The sequence below is a fragment of the Stegostoma tigrinum genome, chromosome 22, assembly GCF_030684315.1.
Source record: "Stegostoma tigrinum isolate sSteTig4 chromosome 22, sSteTig4.hap1, whole genome shotgun sequence".
NCBI classification, from domain to species: domain Eukaryota; kingdom Metazoa; phylum Chordata; class Chondrichthyes; order Orectolobiformes; family Stegostomatidae; genus Stegostoma; species Stegostoma tigrinum.
The window spans coordinates 53,546,579-53,572,651 of record NC_081375.1 but is presented as its reverse complement, the minus strand read 5'-3'; the positions used below and the strand labels follow the sequence as shown (position 1 = coordinate 53,572,651).

The 26,073-nt window shown below is 44.5% G+C and overlaps 1 protein-coding gene across 1 annotated transcript in view; it reads left to right on the top strand.

The window, feature by feature from the left end:
* LOC125463600 (protein HID1) overlaps positions 1-26,073 on the top strand; it is a 113,900-nt gene that overhangs the window by 83,776 nt on the left and 4,051 nt on the right. Inside the window, exons 20-22 of the mRNA XM_059653560.1 lie at positions 11,945-12,094; positions 15,526-15,617; positions 25,496-25,654. Of these exons, the coding sequence (XP_059509543.1) occupies positions 11,945-12,094; positions 15,526-15,617; positions 25,496-25,654 (401 nt within the window). The remainder of the gene's footprint in view (positions 1-11,944; positions 12,095-15,525; positions 15,618-25,495; positions 25,655-26,073) is intronic.

The window sequence follows — 26,073 nt, the reverse complement described above, 5'->3', positions numbered from 1 at the left end:
GAACAGGTTAGGGAAGCGGAGACAGGCTGGGCAGGTTATGGGATGCAGTGGAGGGAGGGGACGAGCTGGGCTGGTTTTGTGATGCAGTGGGGGAAGGGATGTTGTATCCAGAGGTACCCACCCCACCAACCTCCGGATACAACACATCATCCTCCGACACTTCTACCATCTACAATCCGACTCCACCACCCAAGCTATTTTTCCATCCCCACCCTTGTCTGCCTTCCAGAGAGACCACTCTCTCCGCGACTCCCTTGTCCCCTCCACACTCCCCTCCAACCCCACCACATCCGGCACCCTCCCCTGCAACCGCAGGAAGTGCTACACTTGCCCCCACACCACCTCCCTCTTCCCCCATCCCAGGCCCCAAGATGGCCTTCCATATCAAGCAGATGTTCACCTGCACATCTGCCAATGTGGTATATTGTATCCATTGTACCCGGGGTGGCTTCCTCTACATTGGGGAAACCAAGCGGAGGCTTGGGGACCGCTTTGCAGAATACCTCCGCTCGGTTCGCAACAAACAGCTGCACCTCCCAGTCGTGAACCATTTCAGCTCCCCTTCCCATTCCTCAGACGACATGTCCATCATGGGCCTCCTGCAGTGCCACAATGATGCCACCCGAAGGTTGCAAGAACAGAAACTCAAATTCCGCTTGGGAACCCTGCAGCCAAATGGTATCAATGTGGACTTCACAAGCTTCAAAATCACCCCTTCCCCCACTGCATCCCAAAACCAGCCCAGTTCTTCCCCTCCCCCCACTGCATCACAAAACCAGCCCAGCTCGTCCCCTCCCCCCACTGCATCCCATAACCAGCCCAGCCTGTCTCTGCTTCCCTAACCTGTTCTTCCTTTCACCCAACCCTTGCTCCCACCTCAAGCTGCACCTCCATTTCCTACCTTCCACCTCATCCCACCACCTTGACCTGTCCATCTTCCCTGGACTGACCTATCCCCTCCCTACCTCCCACCTATACTCTCCTCTCCACCTATCTTGTTTTCTCTCCATCTTCGGTCCGCCTCCCCCTCTCTCCCTATTTATTCCAGTTCCCTCACCCCATCCCCCTCTCTGATGAAGGGTCGAGGCCCGAAACATCAGCTTTTGTGCTCCTGAGTTGCTGCTTGGCCTGCTGTGTTCATCCAAGCTCCACACTTTGTTATCTTGGATTCTCTAGCATCTACAGTTCCTATTATCACTGATCCCAGTCTATCCAGCCCAGTTTTATATCTCAAACCCTCTGTTCTCAAAAACATCTTGGTAAATCTTCTTTGAACCCTCTCCAATTTAATAATATCCATCCTATAACATGGCAACCGGAACTGCACACAGCACTCCAGAAGAGGTCTCATCACAGTCCTGTACAACTTCAAGATGACGTCCCAACTCCTATACCCGAATGTCTGAGCAGTGAAGACAAGCATGCTACACACCTTCTTAACCACCCTGTCTACTGTCATGGAAATTTCAAAGAATTATGTATCTGAACCTCTTGGTCTCTGTTCTACAACGCTACCCAGGCCCTATCAGGCCCTATCATTAATTGTATAAGTCCTCCCTTTGTTTGTTTTACCAAAATGCAATACCTTGCATTTATCTGAATTAAACATCTGCCAGTCCTCAGCTCATTGATCCAATTGATCAAGATCTCTTTGTAATCTTAGATCACCTTCACTGTCCACTATACCACCAATTTTGATGTCTTCTGTAAACTTACTAACCATGCCTCCTAAGTTCTCATTCAAATTATTCGTACAAATGACAAACAAAAGTGAACCCAGTACTGATCCCAGTGGAATGCTGCTGGTCACAGGTCTCCAGTCCAGAATCAACCCCCCACCCTCTGCTTCCTACCTTCAAACCAATTTTGTATATACATGGCAAGCTCACCCTTAATCCCATGTGATCTATCAAGTACTCCATAGATGTATCATTCTGGATTACATGCTGTGTAGCTGGTAGACACTGATTTAAAAATTAATCAGAATTAGGCACAGCTGTGATTCCTGCCAATATTGAATAGCCTGTGGGCTTATGGCAAGTGGACTCTTGGCAAGACATGGATTTACCAGCTTGGATCTTGGGCTGGAGCTGGAAGAGGGGTCTTAAGGTATTTCTTGAATGGTGAGAGTCTGTTTGGGGCGTGGGAACTATTTGATCAAAGCACTCTCACTCTTCAAATAGTCTTAATCTAAACAGTGGGAATGCTGAGCTGTGAAATACTGTCCCTCGTTATCTCTACAATATTTTACAGAGATAACCATGTTTTATCTTTAGTGTTCTCATCACACTGCTTAAATCTAGACCGCTAGTCCAGGCTGTATAACTCAGCATGTGACTACGCTCTCCTTTCTAATCTATTGCTGATTGCTGTGTTAGGGGAGAAAGAGAAGGGTGAAATGAAAGAGCTTGCATTTATATAGCACCTTTCCCAACTTAAGGTCACCCAAAGCACTTTGTAACCAATGTGTTGTGTTTGAATTGTAGTCACTTTTGAACTATCAGAAATGTTTGCACACAGCAAGCTTCCACACACTCTCAATTTGATAATGACCAGATAATTTGTTTTGGTGATGTGATTGAGAGATCAATATTGACCAGTACAGAGGCGCTAACTTCCCTGCTTTGTTCTGAAATAGTGCCATGAAATTACTTGTATCTACCAGAGAGAGTACAAAGGTTTATAGTCTCTTCTAAAAGACAGCACACCTGACAGTGCAGTACTTTCTCAGTACTGCACTTCGTTAATCCAAGTTCTGCGTTTGCACAGACCATTGCCACAACAACGTTGTAGTTGATGTGCTGAGGATCTGTGCTGCGCGGTTAGCTGTTCCTTTAGCCAAGGCATTTTTGTGACATTTGCCCAGCAATGTACAAAATTGCCTAGGTGTGTCTTGCCCACAAGAAGCAGGACAAATTCACTGTGGACAATTACAGTTCCATCAGTCTACTTTCACTTATTGCCAAAGTGATGGAAGGAGTTATCAATAATCTATTAAGCAGCATGTGCTTAGCAGTATCCTGCTCACTGACACACTATTTGCATTCTGGCAGAGCCACTCAGCTCCAGACCTCGTTTCAGCCTTTGTCCAGACATGGACAAAACAGCTGAATTTCAGAGGTGAGGGGAGAATGACTGCCCTTGACATCAAGGTCGCATTTGACCTATTGTAGGTAAAACTAGAGTCAATGGAAGTTATGGGAAATTCCCCACTGGTTGGAGTCATCTCCAAATAAAGAATAGATGTGGTTATGGAGCTTAATCATCTCTGACTCCAGGACAACTCTACAGAGTTCCTCAGATTAGTGTCCTAGGCCCAACCATCCTTAGCCCCCCTCCTCGAGTCTGTCTTGGCTGCATCTCTCATACATCATGACCACATTGTCTCATTTAGGATTGGAATTATGGTGTCTGTGGATAGCTGCTGCCGGTGTCAAATGTGTTGAAGCAATTTAACAAATGTTAACACAATGTCTTATGAGAGTAATCTGAGATGCTCGGTGTATTGAGTGCAACCAATATTGCATTATTGTATTGCAGCAAGAGTTCTGTCCTCAGGGCTGATGCACCATTGTGTAGAGAGCGCTGAACTGAGAGAGATGGAGTGGCAAGGTTAAAAAGCAACATAAATCCAATTGAGGAGAAAGGTGTGGCAGCTTTCCAAAAAACAGTTATGCGAATAGCTCCAAATGACAATAGCATTAGATAGAGAACAGGACTCAAGTCAGCCACTAATCAGGGAGGGAAATGGGTTGACAGGCGTGGAGGATAAACTGCGTATATCTGAATGTTGTTTTGAAAATGAAAAGCAATACCTATCCCTCCAGTAAACATGGACATCTGCTCAAGCCTGATTCTCCATTCAATTAGATAAATGATGTACTTTGGAACAAGTAACAAGACAAGGGAGTACTTGATGAGTGGCAACACGATAGGATGCTCACAAAAACAGAAGGATCTTGGGGTACTTGTTCACAAGTTCCTGAAGGTGGCAGGACAGGTTTAAAGGATAGCTAAGAAGGCATAGGGGATGTCTATCTTTATCAGTCAAGCCATAGATTAGAAGAGCAGGGAGTTTCTTATGGAGGTGTACAAAATGTTGGTTAGGCCGCGGTTATGGTGTGCAGTTCTGGTCACCACACTCTAGGAGGGATGTGACTGTATTGTGCTGGCTTCCGAGGAGATTCACCAGGATGCTTAACTAAAACAAAGGATGCTGGAAATCTGAAACAAGAATAGAAATTGCTGGAGAAACTCAGCAGGTTTGGCCACATCTGTGGAGAGAAAGCAGCATTAATGTTCTGGGAAAGGATCACTGGACTTGTTAACTCTGTTTTCTCTCCACAGATGTGGCCAGAGCTGCTGAGTTTCTTCAGCAGTTTCTGTTTTTGTTTTACCAGACAATTGCCTGGGATGGAGTGTTTCAGCTATGAAGAGAGGCTGGATTAGCTCAGGTTGCTTTCTTGAGGGCAAGGAACATTTTGGAGGGGTGGAACCTGATTGAGGCGTATAAGATTATGAGGGGCATGGGCAGGATAAATAGAACAGAGCTTTTCCTTTTGGTTGTAGGTCAGTAACACTGGGACATCACTTTAAAGTGAAAAGCAGGAGATTCAGAGGGGATTTGAGGAAAAGCTTTTTCATTCAGAGGATGCTGGGGGTCTGGCATGCACTGTCTGGGAGGGTAGTTGAGGAAGGAAACCTCACAATCTTTAAAAAGTACTTAGACAAGCAGTTGAAGTGTCATGACATTCAAGGCTATGCTTCTAGTGTGGGAAAGTGGGACTCGAGTTAAGTTGTAATGTATTTTTGGTAGTACAGACTCAATAGGCCAAAGGGCCCCTTCTGTACTGTAGGATTCTGTGATAGATCATGACTGATCTGTACATCAACTGGTTACCTGTCACTGCTGAACAACCCTTATACGCTGCCCCAACACAAATCTCTGGTTCCAGTTGTGCCATAACTTTTTGTAGAGGGAGAGTTCCACCCCAAAAAGTTGAGCTTTAATTTTAAGGTTCTCACTGATTAAATATTGGACAACCAATTAATGAAGGAGGAGAGCAGCAATCCATTTTTACTTGGTTTAATATATTTTCATAAAGCAAAATTTTGTAAATATATAACTCTGTGACCAAGGTCCCACTCCAGGACTTGACAGGCATGCATTAATGTGACTATTAACTTGTAAATCCTTCCAACATAACAGTGGCAGGTGGTAGGAGCAGGAGAGATTCCTCGTCAGGCATGTGAAAGAAGAGAAGTTGGAGCCTCGACCATCACTATCTAACCTAAAACATTCATGTAAAAGTATACATTGTCATGGCAACTCAACACCTTTGTGGTCCGGTTTGGTGCTAACAGCATGGGGATTGCAACTGAATCCATTTGGAGCAGATTCAGGTCCTTTCTTTTTCTGAGCCGAGAACTTGAGAACACCCGGTCAAGTCCAGACTGTATGGTGACCCTTTACATTTTAATTTACCTACTCAGGCATGTTATGACACAAGTCCATGTCAGGCAGGTCTTGAAACTGGGGCTCTTGGCCCAGAGGTAGAAACACTACCACTGCAGCCCAAGAGCCCTAGTGTCCTTTTATGTATTCTCAACTAACGATGTCATTAAATACTCTCCATCTATGTATAATTCCCTTTCTGAGTCAGCAGGTTCAAGTCCCATCTGCTTCAAAGATGTGTAATAACATGCCTGTTCAGGTTGATTAGTAAATATCTAAAATGCTCCCTTGTTCTGGACTTCCCCACCAAAGAAATTAGCTTTTCTGTGCTGTCCAATTGTTTCATAATTTTGAGTGCATTAATCAGATCGCTTCTCCAATTTTTTTAAACTTGATGAGTATGGACCCAATTTTTGCAGTCTGTCCTTTGAGCTAACTAAGCGGTTTGTAATCTTCATGTAAAATCCATTTCTAAACATTGCAATGCAGGACTGTTTTTCTTGCAAGTGATGTGGGCATTACCAGTAATGACGACATTTGATGCCCAACCCAAATTCCCCCAAAAATGAGTAGCTTGTACAGGCTATTTGAGAATAATTAAAGGTCAGTCATATACTATAGATCTGGAGTTAATGACATTCGAGGTAAGGATGGCAGATTTCCTTCCCTGGAACGATGCTGTAGGTTGCAGAGAGACATAGATAAGCTGCAGAACTGGGCTGAGAGGTGGCAAATGGAGTTTAATGCAGACAAGTGTGAGGTGATGCACTTTGGTAGAAGTAACCAGAAGGCAAAGTACAGGGCTAATGGTAAGATTCTTAGTAGTGTAGATGAGCAGAGAGATCTCGGTGTCCATTTACACAGAACCTTGAAAGTTGCCACCCAGGTTGACAGGGCTGTTAAGAAGGCATATAGTGTTTTAGCTTTTATTAATGGAGGGATTGAGTTCCGGAGCCAAGAGGTTATGGTGAAGCTGTACAAAACTCTGGTGCGGCCGCACTTGGAGTATTGCGTACAGTTCTGGTCACCGCATTATAAGAAGGATGTGGAAGCTTTGGAAAGGGTGCAGAGGAAATTTACTAGGATGTTGCCTGGTATGGAGGGAAGGTCTTATGAGGAAAGGCTGAGGGACTTGAGGCTGTTTTCATTAGAGAGAAGAAGGTTGAGAGGTGACTTAATTGAAACATACAAAATAATCAGAGGGTTAGATAGGGTGGATAGGGAGAGCCTTTTTCCTAGGATGGTGACGGCGAGCACGAGGGGGCATAGCTTTAAATTGAGGGGTGAAAGATATAGGACAGATGTCAGAGGTAGTTTCTTTACTCAGAGTAGTAAGGGAATGGAACGCTTTGCCTGCAACTTTAGGTACATTTAAGTCGTCATTGGACAAGCATATGGACGTGTATGGAATAGTGTAAGTTAGATGGGCTTGAAATCGGTATGACAGGTCGGCACAACATCAAGGGCCGAAGGGCCTGTACTGTGCTGTAATGTTCTATGTTCTACGTTCTATGTTCTAAAGGATACGAGTGAACCACATGGGTTTTTATAGCAATCAGCAAAGTTCACCATTAGGCTGGCTTTTTAGAACATAGGACAATATAGCACAGGAACAGCACATTTGGCCCATGATATTGTGCTGAGTATGATGCCAAATGAAACTAATCCCTTCTGACTGCCCTTGGTTCATATCCCTCCATTCCCTTGCGTATTCACAAGCTTATCTAAAAGTCCCTTAAATACCTTGATCATATCTGCCTCCACCACTATCCCAGGCAGTGCATTCTAGACTCCTACCACACTCTGTAAAAACACTGGCCCCTCATGTCTCCTTTGAACTTGCCCCCTCTCACCTTGTATGCATGCCCCTGAGTATTAGACATTTCAACTCTTAGGAAAAAGATTCTGACTGCCAACCCTATCTATGCATCTTATAATTTTATAGATTTTTATGAAGTCTCTTCTCAGCCTCTGCCAATCTACAGAAAATAGCCCAAGTCTTTCTGGCTTGTCCTTGTTAGCTCATACCCTCTAATTCAGGCAGCATCCTGTTAAACCTCTTCTGCACACTCTCCAAAGCTCCACACCCTTCCAGTAATGTGGAGACCAGAACTGAATGCAATACTCATAAGTGTAGTCTAACTAAAGTCTAATAAGGCTGCAACATGACATCCTGATTCTTGTACTCCGTTCCCGAACCAATAAAGGCAAGCATGCCATGTGCCGCCTTTACCATCCTCTCTAATTGCATGGTCACTTTCAGAGAAATATGGACTTAAACTCCAAGATCCTTCTGCGCATCAGTATTGTTCAGAACCTTGCCGTTAACTGCCCAAAGTGCAGCACCTCTCATTCCCAGATTAAACTCCATCTGCCATTTCTCCACCATATCTGCAACTGATCTATATGCCACTGTATCCTTTGACAACCTTCTCCACTGCCCACAGCTCCATTGATCTTTGTATCATCTGCAAACTTATTAACCCACCCACCTACATTTTTATCAAAGTCATTATATCACAAACAACAGAGGTCCCAGTACAGATTCCTGCAGAACCCCACTAATCACGGACCTCCAGCCTGAAAAACTCCCTGTGTCTTCTATGAGCAAGCGAGTTCTGAATCCACGTGGCCAAGTCATGGTGGATGCCATTCATCTTAATCTTTTGGATAAGTTTGCCACAAGGAACCTAATTGAAAGCTTCACTAAAATCCACGTAAACCAACATCCAATGCTCTACTCTCATCAATCACCTTCATCATCTCCTTGAAAAGTTCCAGATTTTATTGAGTTCAAATTTCACTATCCTGTCATGCAATGATTAACATCCATATCCTCAGAAGATTAAGCTGGGGCTGTAGACCACTGATGCAGTGATATTACCACTGTGTCACCACATCTTCAGAGTCTTCTGACTGACTGTGCTGTATGGATGTCATGGTTTAAAATGCAGTTCTGGTAAATTGATATTATCCTTGATATCAGAAAATCTGTGGATTTTTGTTAATAATCCTGCCACTTGTACAAGGGTGATATCTTTATGATATGCCCCAAAGAGGCTTATAGCAAGATTTGCAATGAGAAAGGCATATAATTAAACAGCTATCTGGCTGCAATAAATCAGCTGGCATAAACGACCCTGAACCCTCCATGTCTTCCCTGCTACAAACTTGTCGAGTCAGATTTATAGTCCCAGCAAGGAGCCACTCCAATCTGGAATGCAGGCTGGGAAATCGGAGCTCAATAACAAGCCTTTTATACTGGAAATCTGATTGTGCCAATTCAAAAAGGAGAGATCTGACTTACAGCTGTGAAAACGTGATCCTCAGTTGCTGAGTAACATTGGACTACAGCACTGATGGCTCAGGTCTGTCAGTGTGTAATACTGGAACACAGTACTGGTGGGGACAGGTCTGTCACTGTATAACACTGGGGTACAGTACTGGTGGGCACAGGTCTGTCACTGTATAACACTGGGGTACAGTACTGGTGGGGTTAGCTCTACCACTGTTTAACACTGGGGTACAGTACTGGTGGGGTTAGCTCTAACTCTCTATAATACTGGGGTACAGTAATGGTGGGCACAGGTCTGTCACTGTATAACACTGGGGTACAGTACTGGTGGGCACAGGTCTGTCACTGTATAACACTGGGTTACAGTACTGGTGGGGTTAGCTCTATCACTGTATAACACTGGGGTACAGTACTGGTGGGATTAGCTCTATCTCTCTATAATACTGGGGTACAGTACTGGTGGGCACAGGTCTGTCACTGTATAACACGGGTACAGTACTGGTGGGCACAGGTCTGTCACTGTATAACACTGGGGTACAGTACTGGTGGGGTTAGCTCTATCTCTCTATAATACTGGGGTACAGTACTGGTGGGCACAGGTCTGTCACTGTATAACACGGGTACAGTACTGGTGGGCACAGGTCTGTCACTGTATAACACTGGGTTACAGTACTGGTGGGGTTAGCTCTATCACTGTATAACACTGGGTACAGTACTGGTGGGGTTAGCTCTATCACTGTATAACACTGGGGTACAGTACTGGTGGGGTTAGCTCTGTCACTGTATAACACTGGGGTACAGTACTGGTGGGGTTAGCTCTATCACTGTATAACACTGGGGTACAGTACTGGTGGGGTTAGCTCTATCACTGTATAACACTGGGGTACAGTACTGGTGGGGTTAGCTGTATCACTGTATAACACTGGGTACAGTACTGGTGGGGTTAGCTCTGTCACTGTATAACACTGGGGTACAGTACTGGTGGGGTTAGCTCTATCACTGTATAACACTGGGGTACAGTACTGGTGGGGTTAGCTCTGTCACTGTATAACACTGGGTACAGTACTGGTGGGGTTAGCTCTATCACTGTATAACACTGGGTACAGTACTGGTGGGGTTAGCTCTATCACTGTATAACACTGGGTACAGTACTGGTGGGGTTAGCTCTATCACTGTATAACACTGGGTACAGTACTGGTGGGGTTAGCTCTATCACTGTATAACACTGGGTACAGTACTGGTGGGGTTAGCTCTATCACTGTATAACACTGGGGTACAGTACTGGTGGGGTTAGCTCTATCACTGTATAACACTGGGTACAGTACTGGTGGGGTTAGCTGTATCACTGTATAACACTGGGTACAGTACTGGTGGGGTTAGCTCTATCACTGTATAACACTGGGGTACAGTACTGGTGGGGTTAGCTCTGTCACTGTATAACACTGGGGTACAGTACTGGTGGGGTTAGCTCTATCACTGTATAACACTGGGTACAGTACTGGTGGGGTTAGCTCTATCACTGTATAACACTGGGGTACAGTACTGGTGGGGTTAGCTCTGTCACTGTATAACACTGGGGTACAGTACTGGTGGGGTTAGCTGTATCACTGTATAACACTGGGGTACAGTACTGGTGGGGTTAGCTGTATCACTGTATAACACTGGGTACAGTACTGGTGGGGTTAGCTCTATCACTGTATAACACTGGGTACAGTACTGGTGGGGTTAGCTCTATCACTGTATAACACTGGGTACAGTACTGGTGGGGTTAGCTCTGTCACTGTATAACACTGGGTACAGTACTGGTGGGGTTAGCTCTATCACTGTATAACACTGGGGTACAGTACTGGTGGGGTTAGCTCTGTCACTGTATAACACTGGGGTACAGTACTGGTGGGGTTAGCTCTATCACTGTATAACACTGGGTACAGTACTGGTGGGGTTAGCTCTATCACTGTATAACACTGGGTACAGTACTGGTGGGGTTAGCTCTATCACTGTATAACACTGGGGTACAGTACTGGTGGGGTTAGCTCTGTCACTGTATAACACTGGGGTACAGTACTGGTGGGGTTAGCTCTATCACTGTATAACACTGGGTACAGTACTGGTGGGGTTAGCTCTATCACTGTATAACACTGGATCAATACACAGTATACGTACAGCCATAAATTGTTCATCCCGCCCCTTGGTGATTTGCGTGCAGCACTTGACAGCCACATCAGGCGTCTCTTTTGTACAGCTCCCTGCAACACCCCACCTCACCATCCACACACCCCCACCCCACCAACCGCACCACCAAATCCCGTAACAAGGGAGAATTAGTGGCCTCCAGACCTGTCACATTTGACCCCTGCCTGCTTGATAGAGGTGGAGCCAGGGTTTTTCCAAGTGCATACTGTGTTTGTGGACAAATTCTTAACAGACTTGTTATTGTCTTTTATATGCACCGTGGCCCCTGGGTCAGGATCCAATGATCATCACCCTCTTGTGTTGTTGTATCTGGTGGTGGAATAATAATTGTGACAAAGGATTCTGTAGCCTGTTTAATGACCATTGGATACCCCTCAGCTAATGGAATATGTCTGGAATATGTCTGAAATATAGTTGCTGTCACAGTCAGTGTGAGAAATGTGCTGGGCATTTAAAAACAACAAACTTCCAAAAACCTACCGTGGTTGATGCCAAAAAGGACACTAATTGAATGATGTTAGTTGATGGATGCAGCAGGAGAACTCCCCTACCCTCTGGTTAGATTAGGGAGTGTTTTATATATATCTGTTAGGGCAGCCAGGGCCCTGATTTAACATCCCATTTGACTAAAATATAATAGTGCAGCCTAGACTAGGTCCCTCACCAGATCTGTGCTTATTTCAAAGGTATCTATTGCAGTCGGTACACAGGCCCTCACCAGAAGCTGCCTCAGCCTTAAAGCTCATTTGGCATGGCCAGCTCCTCATGAGCACATTCCCATGATTGTAAAAGAGTGTTGTGTCAGATTTTCATTATTGCTTGATATCTTATTCATTGGTTCAGTTACTGACTGAAATTTTGGATCCTGAACCCATCTTTATTATGAAAATGCTCACAAACCAGTGAAATCCTGCTATTTTAGAAAACCTTTAATGTCCATAACCCATTCTGCGCTGTTTTGCCTGCTGCCTAACTTGTTCAATATTTTTATTCCTGTTTAGGAGGTGATTCCACGAAACCCAGAAAGGAGGAGGAAACCATCCAGTCTCTCATCAGCAAATCAGTGGGCTCCGAGCCCCGACTGGGTGAGTGGCCGCCAGGCTCTGGGCCCTGACTGGGTGAGCGGCCAGCGGGCTCCGGGCCCTGACTGGGTGAGCGGCCAGCGGGCTGTCTGCTCTTACTGAACTACTTGTGGTCTGTCCCAGCATGAGGGAGTATCTTGGTGAAGTTGCCATCATGTCCTCTCCCAAATTCTCCACCGCCATTTTTTCAGTGAGTCACTGACCAGCAGTCAGGTTACGACCCCTAACTGATGTAGTGCCCTCAGAAACCCAGGTGGTGGCCAACTGAAATGTTTCTGATTGTTTTCCCTGCTGCAAAATTCCATCTCAGCACGAGGTAGTGATTCAACCTGTGACCTCTCTGCTCCATTTGGCTCAGTAGAGCGTGATTCCACTCAGTGAATCTTTACAGTGCGGGACCAGTGACTTTTCACCGTCCTATATCACGTGCAACTGTGACCAAGGGGATACCACTGATGGAACTTGCTGGGGTACTGTGGATGGTCTTTGTTGACCTCACAACTAATGGAGCTGAATTACAGCAAAAGATGGAAGGGAGGGGATGCAGGACAAAGTTTGTCCTGCACAATACAGAGGGTATTTATCCACTGAGGAAGTGAATCTCACAGCCCAGGAGTAAAATGTAGTACAGCACAGCACAATATGGGTCCTTCGGCCCACGATGTTGTGCTGTCCTATTGTCCTACTCTAAGATCAAAACTAACCTACACGCCCTTCATTTTACTATCATCCATGAGTCGCTTAAATGTCCCTAATGTATCTGACTTCACTGCCACTGCTGGCAGAGAATTGCACACACCCAGCACTCTTTGTGGAAAGAACATACCTCTGACATCTCCCCTACACCTTCACCCAATCACCTTTAAAATTATGCCTAGGCGACCTTAAAACTTCTGTTCCTGAATCCACCAGGTGATCCCAACTCCAGTGTCAGTGCTGCACGTGGCTGGTCCTGCCAGGTACGTACACTCGTGACCTGACCTCACCTGTGAAGGCCGGGCACAATTCTCTCAACCTGTGTTACCATTAGATCGTGCAGGTGATCAGGATCCAGAAGGCAGGGATCAAGTCTGTATGTAGCTGGCCTTAATCTGTTGTTTAGCTTTCGAGTCAACATGATCCCAGTTTCTTTACCAGGTGCTCTTTGGGCTGGCAGCCAGTGAATGATACTTTCCTAACAGAATACTATTTGTTAATGATTTACTTGCTTTATGAGTCACTGACCTTGATTGCTGTATTTGTTGAACTACATCTAACAGGGAGTTCTGGATCATCGTTTGGTAAATTAGAGTTTCCAGAGAAGGCAAACACCACTTGATTTAAGACTCCTGTTTTAAGACACATCTGTTCAACCCCACCCTGAACTCGCAGACTCCTAATACCCCTTGTGCCCTTTTAACACCTCCCCATATCCCTTTCCACAAATTCCTCTCCCTCACCCACCCACCTCTCCATAATCCCTTGCCGCCCTCCTCATATCTTTTACCCTCAGCTATCCACTTCCCCCTCCAGTGCCCATCACACCCTCCAGTACCCACCTCACCCTCCATTACCCACCGGCCAGAACCCCCCTCGCCCTCCATTGCCTACCTCCATACCCCTTGCCCTCCATTGTCCACATTTCAATACCCTAACTCTAACCTACCCATCTCAACCTCAGTTTCCCACCTCACCATACCCCTTGCCCCCACCTACCTACCTCACTACTCTTCCATGCCCCCACTTTCTCACTGTATTTCTCACATCCTTCCCACCGTATCTTTTCATCACACACTACAAACCTTCCTTGTTGAGAAATCTGTTTAATTGCCCGGCAACTCACCTGCATGCCACTGCAGCACTGGCCTGCCCTGTTTATATGTTCCACAGCTTGTGAGTGAAGTGGTTCTTGATTCCGTAGGAAAATTACCAAATCTGAAATGAAAACAAAGTGCTGAAAAGTCTGTCAGATCTTGCAGTGTCTGTGGAGAGAAGAACTGAGTTAATGTTTCAGGCTAATTAACTGTTGGAGATTTAATTCCATTGCATAGTGGGAGGGTTGTGCTGTCTACCCCATTGTGACCTCTCCTGTTTCACTTTCTCACTCACTGCTTGGTGACTTTACTAATTCTACAGAGCAACAATGTTCCTGCTGTGTTAGAAACATAGCAACAGTCTAGACTGGAGTTAGTTGGTTAGTTCTGATACTCAACATTGGGATGTCACAACAGCTTTGACTGGACTTCTGAAATCTTGTTTGAGCGCAGTGGAGGGTGTGGGGTAAACCCTGTGGTTTCTTTGGATCTCTGTAAAATGAGCTGAGGAATATCAGGGCCCCCACCTTCGCGAGCCGAAGTCTGCATCATACAACAGCCTCACTCTCCCCATTGATTGATGTGTGAGACAGGGTACCAGAGTGAAGACTGATCTTCCAACTTGATTTCTGACAGAAATCTCCCCACAAGCCGCAGATGAAATTATAGCAACGTTATACAAATGCCTCTCTCTCTCTCTCTCTCTCTCTCTCTCTCTCTCTCTCTCTCTCTCACACACACACACTCTCACTTCCTGTCATGCTCTCTCACTGTCCCCCACTCTCTCACACCCGTCATCTTGCTCTTGCAATCGCTCACTTCCATTCTTTTACTTTCTCTCTCACTCAGTCTTGCTCACACTCTTACTCTCCTACTTTCTCACGCTCGCATTGTCCCTTGTACTCACTGTTGTTTTCTCAAGCTTACCCACTCTCACGCTGTTTTGCACCCTCACTCATTCTGGCATTTGCTGTCATTCCCTCGCACCGTCTCACTCGCACACTTTGTCTCTCCCACTCTCTCTCTCATTCAGTCACATTCTGTGTAACTCAGTCATACGCTTGTACACACAGTCACCTGCATACATTTTCTCTCTCCAGGTAAAAGAACTTTCCACGTGGATCTTAAACATCAATAATGAACAGCACCTAGACCTTTTTGATTTTAGTCTTGTGTATTTGTTGGGAAAATGTTAATGTGCATAGGCTGTGTGAATGAGAATATGATAACAACGTCTGTTGCTCATCTTTTATTTACTGAAGCAAATGCACTGCAGCACATTTTGCACAGCTGGGCCCCTAAATATCCTCATTTGAGTTCCCATTGGCCCAGATTTTGTCTAGTCTTAAGTCTGAGGCAGGTAACTGGGGAAGAATCAGGAAAATTTCAGTGTAAATGAGACTGAAGTTTGAATTAGTTGTGTTTTGTACACAGTGGCCTACGCAGCCCCAGCTGAATGAATGCTGTCCAATTGCGGCTGGGGTGAAGCAAAGATCTGTCTGTGTGCCCTGTGAAATGCTGAGTCACTAGCTGTTAATTTCTAATCAGTCTCAGTCTGCTTTGACCTTGTTGCTGATGTTTTGTCAAACAGTCCCATGTCTGGGGTTTTAACCCTTCAGAATTTGCTGTGTTCTTTAATTGTCTGTGCATGCCTCCCTTTGCATGGTACTAACCCAGCGCTCACTGTGTGTGACATTTGACCTGCAGGTGATATCATGGAAATCAAAACTGCCCCTCCAAACAATCATGCGCCTGTTACAGGTTCTGGTCCCACAAGTGGAGAAGATCTGCATTGACAAGTAAGCATGTGCACTAACAACAGTAGGCTGCAGGACAGGCATCGCTGAGCTTCTTATATCCTTCGGCCAGAAATATAGAAAATCACTGTTTGATAGGCTTTGTAAATGTGAATGTCTCTTAGCCTCAGGCCAGACCAAAACAGTTTGAATTCTTTTGTCCTTTTAAAATTCCTTTTGATCTCTTGGCTGCCATTTAAAGTTGCCACGGTGGTAACCCTCATCCTGTGGATTCTTTCCTCAGTTTGCCAATCTGATCAGTAAAATGCCAGAAAACTAGCAGGTTCCCTGCGCAGTCAGTGCCTCACACTGTATTAGAAGGCACAAGTGGATCAGATTCACAGGAGGTACGGCCAGTGGTTGAGACAACACCAGAATTGAGCCTTAAAACTGCCTGCTTCCAGCTTTGGCTCTTGGTTAATGTTGAGGATGTTCGTTCCAGATCTGGTTTGCTCTGGCTGGGCTCAAGGTCCCCAGTTCAACAACGTGAAGGCCTTATATTGGGGGATTTGAGGTGGATGGTCACACTCCTGATCCCAGCCTCACCACCACAGTCAACCGCTTGTGCATGTGTTCTGAGAGATTGAAGGTGACCACACACGCCACCCTCTTCCTAATAGACATGTTCCATACTTGTCCATGGAGATGTCTTATCTGCACTCCCCCTGGAAGGGAATACTCTTGGTCGAAGTATCAAAAGCTTCAGAGCAAGAAGACACTGGAATCAGCTTGAGGTTGCTTGATGAATTATGACTCAGAGTTGACAAGCCGGAGTCTGATCTTTGAATACTTTGACACTTCAGAGAGAGGGAGAGTTACCTGCACGCTGTTTCACGAGGCAGTCATACCCTTAGATTAACTATCTCAAATTCAGTTGGTGGTCAGGAACAGGAGAATATGACAATGGGCAAGGCAGGTAGAAGGGTCCAGGAGGTGGTGCTGATGGAGCCTCGGCCTTTGAGTTTGTCAGACAGGTTTGAGACTTGCTCCCTGTGTGGGTGAGAGTGGGGACTGTAGGGAGGATGAGCAAACTGACCATAGCACCATGGTAGAGGGAACCATGCAAGATGGGGGAGAAAAGAGAAATGTGGTTGTAATTAGAGCTAGTACAGACACGGGAATAGACACTGTACTCTGTGGGCAAGATCGAGAGCCCCGAAGGCTGTGTCACTTGCCTGGTGCCCTGGTTCAGGATCTCTAATCTGGGCTACAAAGAAACTGGGGAGTGAGAGGGGAAAGATCCAGTTGTCGTGGTCCACATAGGTATCAACAGTATTAGTAGAAAAGGGAAAGAGGTTTTGCTGAGGGAATATGAACAGCGAGGTAGTAAATTAGAAAGCAGAACCAAAAAGGTAACAATCCTTGGATTACTAAAGCCACAGACTAATTGGCATCAGGTCAACATGATTAAAGAAGTAAATGTGCCTCAGAAATTGGTGTGGGAGAAATGGGTTTGAATTCATGGGACGTTGGCATTGGGAAGGAGAGAGCTGTACTGATGGGACAGGCTCTACCTGAATCATGCTGTGATTAGAGTCCTGGTGAATTATGTAACTCGAGCTATAGAGGTGACTTTAAACTAAATAGTGGGGTTGCATGGAAAGTTATAAAATCAAAGGTAAAAGAGAAGCTAGGATTGTAGTTAGTGATGGAGTTGATCATTGGCAGAAAATAAAAGGAAGGGTCAGAATGTTTAAATGTCATGTTGTACCAAGGGACTATAAAAGTTGTCGGGAAACTTGATAATGGAACAAACTTAAAGGCGTTGTATCTTAATGCATGAAGCATTTGGAATAAGATAGACAAACTGGTGGAAGTCAGAGTAAATGGATGTGATCTCATAGCCGTTACAGTTGCAAGGGGATCAAAATTGGGAGTTCAGGAATATTCGACCTTCCAGAGAGACAAGGTGGGTTGGAAATGATGGTGTAGTAGCACTGTTAGGAAGAAATAAAATGAGTACAGTTGTGAGAAATGACCTAGGCTCGGATGTAGTTGAATCCATTTTGGTGAAGGTAAAGAAACAGCAAGGGAAAGAAAACATTGGGAGGAGTAATGTACAGGCCCCCAAACAGGAGCCAGTGCGCGGGAAAGGTAATAAATCAACAAATAATAAGAGCATGTGAAAAGAACAGTGCATTAATTATCAGCGGGTTTATCTTCATTTTGATTGGATTAATCAAATTGGAAAGGGTGGCTATAACAATGAATTCACAGGATGTATTAGGGACAGTTTCTGAGCAATATGACGTAGTGCCAACCTGGGAACTGACTATCCTGGGTCTAGCAATGGGTTATGAGGTAATTGTAAGAAGCAACCTCCAAGTGAAAGATCCCTGAGGAAGTAGTGATCATTACATAATAAAATTTACTTTTCAGTTCGAGTGAGAAATTTGGGTCGGAAAAAAACTTTAATTAAAGAGGGAATTAGACTAAAAGAAGGGTAGAGTTAGCTAATGTGAACTGGGCAGATAGATTAGCAGGAAGGACAGTAAGCAAGCAGTGGCAGACATTTAAGGAGGTAATTCATGACCCTCAGCAAAAATATATCCCAGTAAGGAGGAAAGATTCTGAGAGAGGGATAATTCAACCAGGAAAGTTAGGGACAGTATTAAAGTTGAAAGAAAAAGCATGTAAGGAGACCTAAACCAGTGATAGCTATGAAGACTGGGATTAATTCAGAATTCATTGAAGGGTGGCTAAAAAGAAGATAAAGATAGAAAAAATAAACTGTGAAGACAAATTAGCAACACAAAAAATGTTGATAAGAGCTGCTTTAATTATATGAAAAGGAAGAGAGTGGTCAAAGTGAACGTTGGCCGCTTAGAAGACGAATCTGGGAGGCAGATTTGGGGAACATGGAAACGGCAGAGGAATTAATTAGCTATTTTGCAACAGTCTTTACTTAGAGCATCGCATTACTACTAAAGAATACACGGAAGTGATCAAATACTATCACCATGACTTGCGAAGTAGAATTAGAAAATCTGATGGGGCGAAAGGTAGATACGTTCTTGGCCCTGATGACCTACAGCCTAGGATCCTAAAGGAGGTAGCTGCGGAGAAAGTGGATACATTCGCTGTAAGTTTCCAAAAATCTTTGGATTCTGGAGAAGCTACAGCGGATTGGAAAGCTGCCAGGGTGACACCCCTATTCAAAAAGGGAGGCAGGCAAAAAGCAGGTAACTGTAGGCAGATTAGCCTTATGTCTGTTGTTGGAAAAGTATTGGAAACAATTATTATGGAAGTAATAACAGAACATTTTGAAAATCATAATCTCATTAAACAAAGTCAATGTGGCTTCATGAAAGGGAAATTGTGTCTAATTAATTCATGAGAATTTTTTTGTGGAAGTCTTACCCATAGTGGATAGAGGGGAATGAGTATATTAATTGTATTTGAACTTTCATAAGCGTTCGACAAGGTACCTATCACAATATTAAGTCATGAGATTAGAGCCCATGGTGCTGGAGCTAGTACATTGGTGTAGGTGGAGAATTGGCTAATGAGAAAGAAAGTGCAAGTGGGGATAAGGGCTTTTTTTCTCAGGTTGGCATTCTGTAATCGGTGGGATTCCACAGGGATCAGTGCTGGGACCACAACTGTTTAGAATATGTATTAATGACTTGGAGGAAGAAAGCGAATGTGTTGTAGTCAAGTTTGCAGATGACACAAAAATAGGTAGTGAGGTACATTGTGAGAGGGATATAGACAATCTATAGAGATATTAAGTAAGTTGGCAAAAGGTTGGCAAATGGAGTATAATGTGGGAAAATGCCAAGTTGTTCATTTTGGAAAAGTGAACAAAAAAAACAGAATATTATTTAAATGGAGAAAAACTGCAGAAAGCTGCATGCAGAGGGACTTGGAGGTAATTGTATGAATCTTAGAAAACTAGCACACAGGGGCAGGAAAGGAAATGGAATGGAATGTTGGCCCTTATTTCAAGGGGGTTGGAGTGTAAGAGTAGGGATGTCTTAGTACCACTGTACAAGAGTTGGTGAGACCACATCTGGAATACTGTGAGCAGATTTAGTCCCCATATTGAAAGAAAGATATTATTTCATTGGAGGGAGTTCAGCAAAAGTTCACTAGGATGATCCCCATTATGCAGGAATTTTCTTATCGGCAAAGGTTAAATTGAATGTGACTCTACTCACCAGAGTTTAGAAGAATGAGCGGTAATCTCATTAAAACATAGAGGATTCTGAAGGGGCTTGTCAGGGTAAATGCTGAGAGACTGCTCCCCCTCATGGGAGAGTCTAGAACGGGAGGACAGAGTCTCAGAATGAAGGGGTGCCAATTTAAGATTGACATGAGAGTCAGAGAGATGTACAGCATGAAAACAGACCTGTTGGTCTCGCTCATCCATGCCACCAGATATCCCAACTTAATCTAGTCTCATTTGCCAGCATTTGGCCCACATCCCTCCAAGCCCTTCCTATTCATGTACCCATTCGGATGCCTTTTAAAGGCCTGCAGCCTTCACCACTTCCTCTGGCAGCTCATTCCATACACGCACCACCCTTTGCGTGAAAATGTTGCTCCTTAGGTCCCTTTTATATCTTTCCCCTCTCACCTTAGACCTATGCCGTCTGGTTTTGGACTCCGCTACCCTGGGGAAATGACCTTGACTGTTCACCTTATCCATGCCCCTCATGATTTTATAAACCTCTGTAAAGTTCACTCCACAGCCTCCAATGATCCAGGGAAAATAACCCCAGCCTACTCAGCCTCTCCCAATAGCTCAAACCCTCCTGCCCTGGCAATATTGTGGTTAATCTTTTAAGTTTCACAACATCCTTCCTATAGCAGGGAGACCAGAATTACACGCAATATTCCAAAAATGGCATAACCAACGTCCTGTACAGCTGCAACATGACCTCCCAACTCCTGCACTCAGTGCCCTGACCAATAAAGTCAAGCACACCAAAGGCTTTCTTCACTATCGTGTCTATCTGCGATTCCACTTTCAAGGAACTTTGAACCTCCAAGGTCTCTTTGTTCAGCAGCACTCCACAGGACCTTACCATTAACTGTACATGTCCTGCCCTGATTTAGCTTTCCAAAACACAGCATCTCATGTTTATTTAAATTAAACTCCATCTGCCACTCCTTGGCCCATCAGCCCATCTGATCAAGATCCTGTTGTACTCTGAGGTAACCTTCTTGGCTGTTCATTGCATCACTAATTTTGGTGTCCTTTTGCAAACTTTCTAACCATACCTCCTGTGCTCACATCCAAATCATTTATATAAATGTGGACTCAGCACCGATCCTTGTGGCACACCGCAGGTCACAGGCCTCCACTTTGAAAAGCAATACCCCATCACCACCCTCTGTCTTCTGCTTTTGAGCCAGTTATTTATCCAAATGACTAGTTCTCCCTGTATTCCATGTGATCTAACCTGGTTAACTAGTCTATCATGAAGAACCTCATCAAACACCTTACTGAAGACCACATAAACCACGCCCACTGCTCCGCTTTCGTCAACCCTCTTTGTCACTTCCTCAATAAACTCAATCAAATTTAGTGAGACATGATTTCCCACGCACAAAGCCACATTGACTATCTCTAATCAATCCTTGCCTTTCCAATTATATGTAAAGTCTGTCCCTCAGTGTCCCCTCCAACAACTCGCCCACTACTGAGGCCAGGCTCACCGGTCTATAGTTCCATGGCTTTTCCTTACCACCTTTCTTAAATAATGGCACCACATTAGCCAACCTCCAGTCTTCTGGCACCTCACGTGTGGCTCTCGATGATACAAGTATCTCAGCAAGGGGCCCAGCAATCACATGCCAATCTTCCCACAAAGTTCTAAGGCACACCTCATCAGGTCCTGGGGAGTTATCCACTTATACGTGTTTTAGGATGTCCAGCTTCACCACCTCTATACTGTGTCACTTTTCAAGATATCGCTATTTATTTCCCCCAAGTTCTTTAGCTTCCGAATCCTCCTTCACAGCAAACACTGATGTGAGACACTCCTTTAGAATCTCCCCCCTTCCTCTGGTTCCATACATAGTCAGCCTTGCTGATCTTAAAGGGACCCTGTTCTCTCCCTAGTTCCCCTTTTGCCCTTAATGTATTTGTAGAATCTCTTTGGATTCTCCTTAATTTTATTTGCCAAAGCTGTCTCATGTCCCCTTTTTGCCTCCTCATTTCCCGCTTTATACCCCTGCAGGGATTCATTTGATCCCTGCTGTATATACCTGATGATACTGCCTCCTTTTTCTTGACCAGAACCTCAATTTCTCCAGTCATCCAGCATTCTCTATACCTACTGTCTTTACCCTTCACCCGAACAGAAACATTGTCCCTGGACTCTGGTTATCTCACTTTTGAAGGCTTCCAATTTTCCAGCCATCCCTTTACCTGCGAATAACCACCCCCAATCAACTTTTGAAAATACTTGCCGAATACTGTCAAAATTTGCCTTCCTCCAATTTAGGATTTTTAGCTTTTAGATCAGATTTTTACTTTTCTATCACTATTTTAAAACTAATAGAAATATGGTCACAGGCTCCAAAATGCTCCTCCACTGACACCTCAGTTACCTGCCCTGCCTTATTTCCCAAGTGAAGATCAATTTTTGCTCATTATCTGGCAGGTACATTCACATACCGACTCAGAAAATTTTTTTGTACACACTTAACAAACTCTTCTTCATACAATTCCTCAACACTATGGCAGTCCCAGTCTATGTGTGGGACGTTAAAATCTCCTATCATTATGACTCTACTATTCTTACAGATAATTTTGATCTCCTTACAAATTTGCTTCTCAATTTCCTGCTGACGATTGGGAGGTCTACAGTACAATCCCAATAAGGTGATGATCCCTTTCTTATTTTGCAGTTCCACCCAAATAACCTCACTGGATGCACTCCCCTGGAATATAGTCCCTAAGTACAGCCGTAACGGTATCCCTAATCAAAAACGCCAGACCCTTCCCCTCTCACCTTCCTTTCTACCTTTCCCATACCCTGAAACGTTAAGTTGCCACTCCTGTCCATTCCTGAACCATGTCTCTGTAATCGCTATGATGTCTTAGTCCCATGTTCCCAACTATGCCCTGAGTTCATCTGCCTTACCTGTCAGGCCGCTCACATTGAAATAAATGCAGTTTAATTTATCTGTCCTGCCTCATTCTCTGCTTTGCTCCTGCCTGCCATGAATGTTTAACTTGCTACTTTTCTCAGCTGCACCAGTCTCAGACTATTCCCTTTTCTCACTATCTCTTTGGGTCCCATCCGTCGCCCAACCAACCAGTTTGAATCCTCCTGGGTGGCTCTAGCAAATCTCCCCGGCAGTATATTAGTCCCCTTCCAATTCAGGTGCAATCCATCCTTCTTATACATGTCGCTTCTACCCCAGAAGAGATTCCAATCATTGAAAAATACTTATCCTCTTCCCTGCACCAGGTCCTCAGCCAAGCATTCATCTGCTCTATCCTCCTATTCCTACTCTCACTAGCATATCGCACTGGAAGTAATCCAGATGTTACTACCCTTGAGGACCTGCTTTTTAACCTCCTACGTAATTTCCCAGATTTTCTTCTCAGAACCTCTTCCTTGTTTCTTCCTGTGTACAATGACCTCCCAATCTCTCTCCCCTTTGAGAACATTCTGCACCCTCTCTGAGACATCCTTGACCCTGGCACCAGGGAGGCAACACATCATTCTGATATCTCGTTGTCGGCTGCAGAAACATCTGTCTGATTTGAGAGTCCCTTATCAGAATCAATCGCTTGTACGCTGACATTCCCTTCATTACCATACAGCCAGTCTTGGTACCAGAAACTTGACTGTCAGTGCTACATTCCCCTAAGAGTCCATCACCTCTTACATTTTCCATCAGCATATTTGTTTGAGATAGGGATGACCACAAGAGACTCCTGCACTACTTGCCTCCCTTTCCTACCTTTCCAGGAAGTAACCCACCTACCTCACTGTATCTTTGGTTTTTCTGCCTCCCTGAAACTGCCATCCATCACACCCCCTGTTCCTGTAAATTCCTCATTGCCTCGAACCGCCGCTTCAACCTGTCCATGTGATCTGTTAGGATCCGTAACCAAACACATTTCTTACAGACAAAACCAAGAGTAACGTGGAAATTCTCCCTAATCCCCCACATCCAACAGGAAGAGCACATCACTGAAGGTCATCTTTGCACCTTAACAATCCACAGACCCAAAAAATAGCACAGTCTTATTGCTCTAAAATCTTTGCTGTAGGATAATGTGGTGGATATGTTTTATATTTTAAGATAGTTTAATTGAGAGTTAGATCTAAATCATCACAAACAAAACTAATTTGGATTTACAAAAATGGATAAGATTAGTCTTTTAAATAAAACACTTAGCTGTTCCCGTGCTGGGAGGATCTCCCAATACTGAGGTGTCTCCAAGGTCAGCTGTGAATTCCACTGTTTGTATATTTATCTGAAACAGAACACCGATGTCTAGAGATGCTTTAAACTAAACAGGCAGCTGACTATGAAAGGTCACTGCTCCTTTTCTCACCTCCAACGTGGTACCTGCTCTCTCAATTCCTCCTGTTTTAACGCTAGCTTTGCTTTGATTTTTTTTTCCCCCAACGTGCCAAAACAATGCAACAGCTTATAAAACATTAATTACTGCTGCAAGGATTCGAAGAAATCAGTTCCAACACTGAAAAAACCTCAAAAAAGGAGCAGCTGTTACAGCCACAATTCTCTCCTGTCCTCCACCTTGGATTACTCAGAATTGAGGAGGAATTTCTTCTCTCGGAGCATTTAAAACTCCTTGCTGCAGAAAGCTGTGGCGGCAGACTCCTTAAGGCTGAGATAAATAGATTCTCAATCAGGAAAAATGCAGGAAAGTGGGCATGAGGAATGTCAGATCAACCATGATCCTATTGAATGGCAGAGGGGCCAAATGGCCTACTCCTATTCCTACTTTTCACCTTATAAAATGTGGTTTGAGCAGATTGTGTGTCAGTGATCCGCTCCCTGCAAAACGTCATTTCACTAAGAAAATAATTATTGAAGGCAAAGACTCTGCAAGGGATGGCTCTAAGGAAAAGGCAGTCAATCACCTCTCCTCCTTTAAAAGGTTATTTTAAGTGTTTAAACATCTTTTAGTCCAATGAATTATTACATGGGATATTTTTGTTCAAGTTGAGTATGTCTCATCTTATTGTTACAAGGAGTTGTTTTGCACGCTTAGTTTCATATTAGGGTAGAAATTTTTGTACTGATATTCCAGTTTATTGACAATGTCACTCAGCAACCTACCTCCCTGCGCCCAGTGTTACTACGACTGTACACACTGGCATTAATCCAGTTCTTCTGTGCTCTGTGTGATCGACAGTATCTGTACTGCTATTAATTTCTTCATGTGATTAAAGATGAGTGACCTTAAGGGCAATGCAGTGATGCTGCGCACTGTTTCTCTGGAAAGTGGGGAGGGTGTCTGCCCAGGTCAGTGTTCCTAATCACTAAACAGTCTTTATCTAAGTGTGGTTGTTGAGTGAAGGCAGTTTTGGGATCAGCTGCAATATTCTCTAAAGATAAGTAGTCTGCTGATACCTTTCTGAGCAAAGCAGGAACAGGATGGAAACCATTCAGCTCTTTGAACTATTTCCTCTATTCAGTTAGTCTAAGACTAATCTGAATCTCAACTCCTTCTGCCTGCTTCTGATTCAGAATCCTTGACATTATGCTAAATAAACTGATCAATCCAGTTTAGACATTTTATCATTGATGGAGCACCCTAGGATCTGTGTTCTGGGCATAAGGAGATAGGAAGGAAAGGATGATGTTGCAGAGACAGTTAACACTGCTGTTAAAGTCTACAGACAGTTGCTAAGCTGTGACCTGTGCCTGTTTAAATGCAGAGGTTTGACTGATGAGTCAGAGATCCTGAAGTTTCTGCAGCACGGCACCCTGGTGGGATTGCTCCCTGTGCCTCATCCCATCCTTATTCGCAAGTATCAAGCCAACTCTGGCACTGCCATGTGGTTCCGCACGTACATGTGGGGTGTCATTTACCTGAGGTGAGCAGTTCCTTACCATCCAATGTGCTGTCTTTTCAAGGAATAGTTTCTGTGGATCTTTCAGATGGAGTTCACCAGTGTGATGGCAATTCAGGCTTTTCAGGGAATTTCATGGAATCCCTACAGTGTGGAAGCAGGCCGTTCAACCCATCGAGTCCACACTGACTCTCTGATGACCATCCCATCCAAACCCACACTCTGCCTTATCCCTGCATTTCCCAGTCTAGACGCTACGGGCAATTTAGCATGGCCAATCCACCTAAACCTTACATCTTTGGATTGTGGGAGGAAGCTGGAGCACTCGGAGGAAACCCCACGCAGACACGGGGAGAATGTGCAAACTCCACACAGACAGTTGCCCGAGGCTGGAATCCAACCCGGGTCCCTGGCGCTATGAGGTAGCAGTGCTAACCACTGAG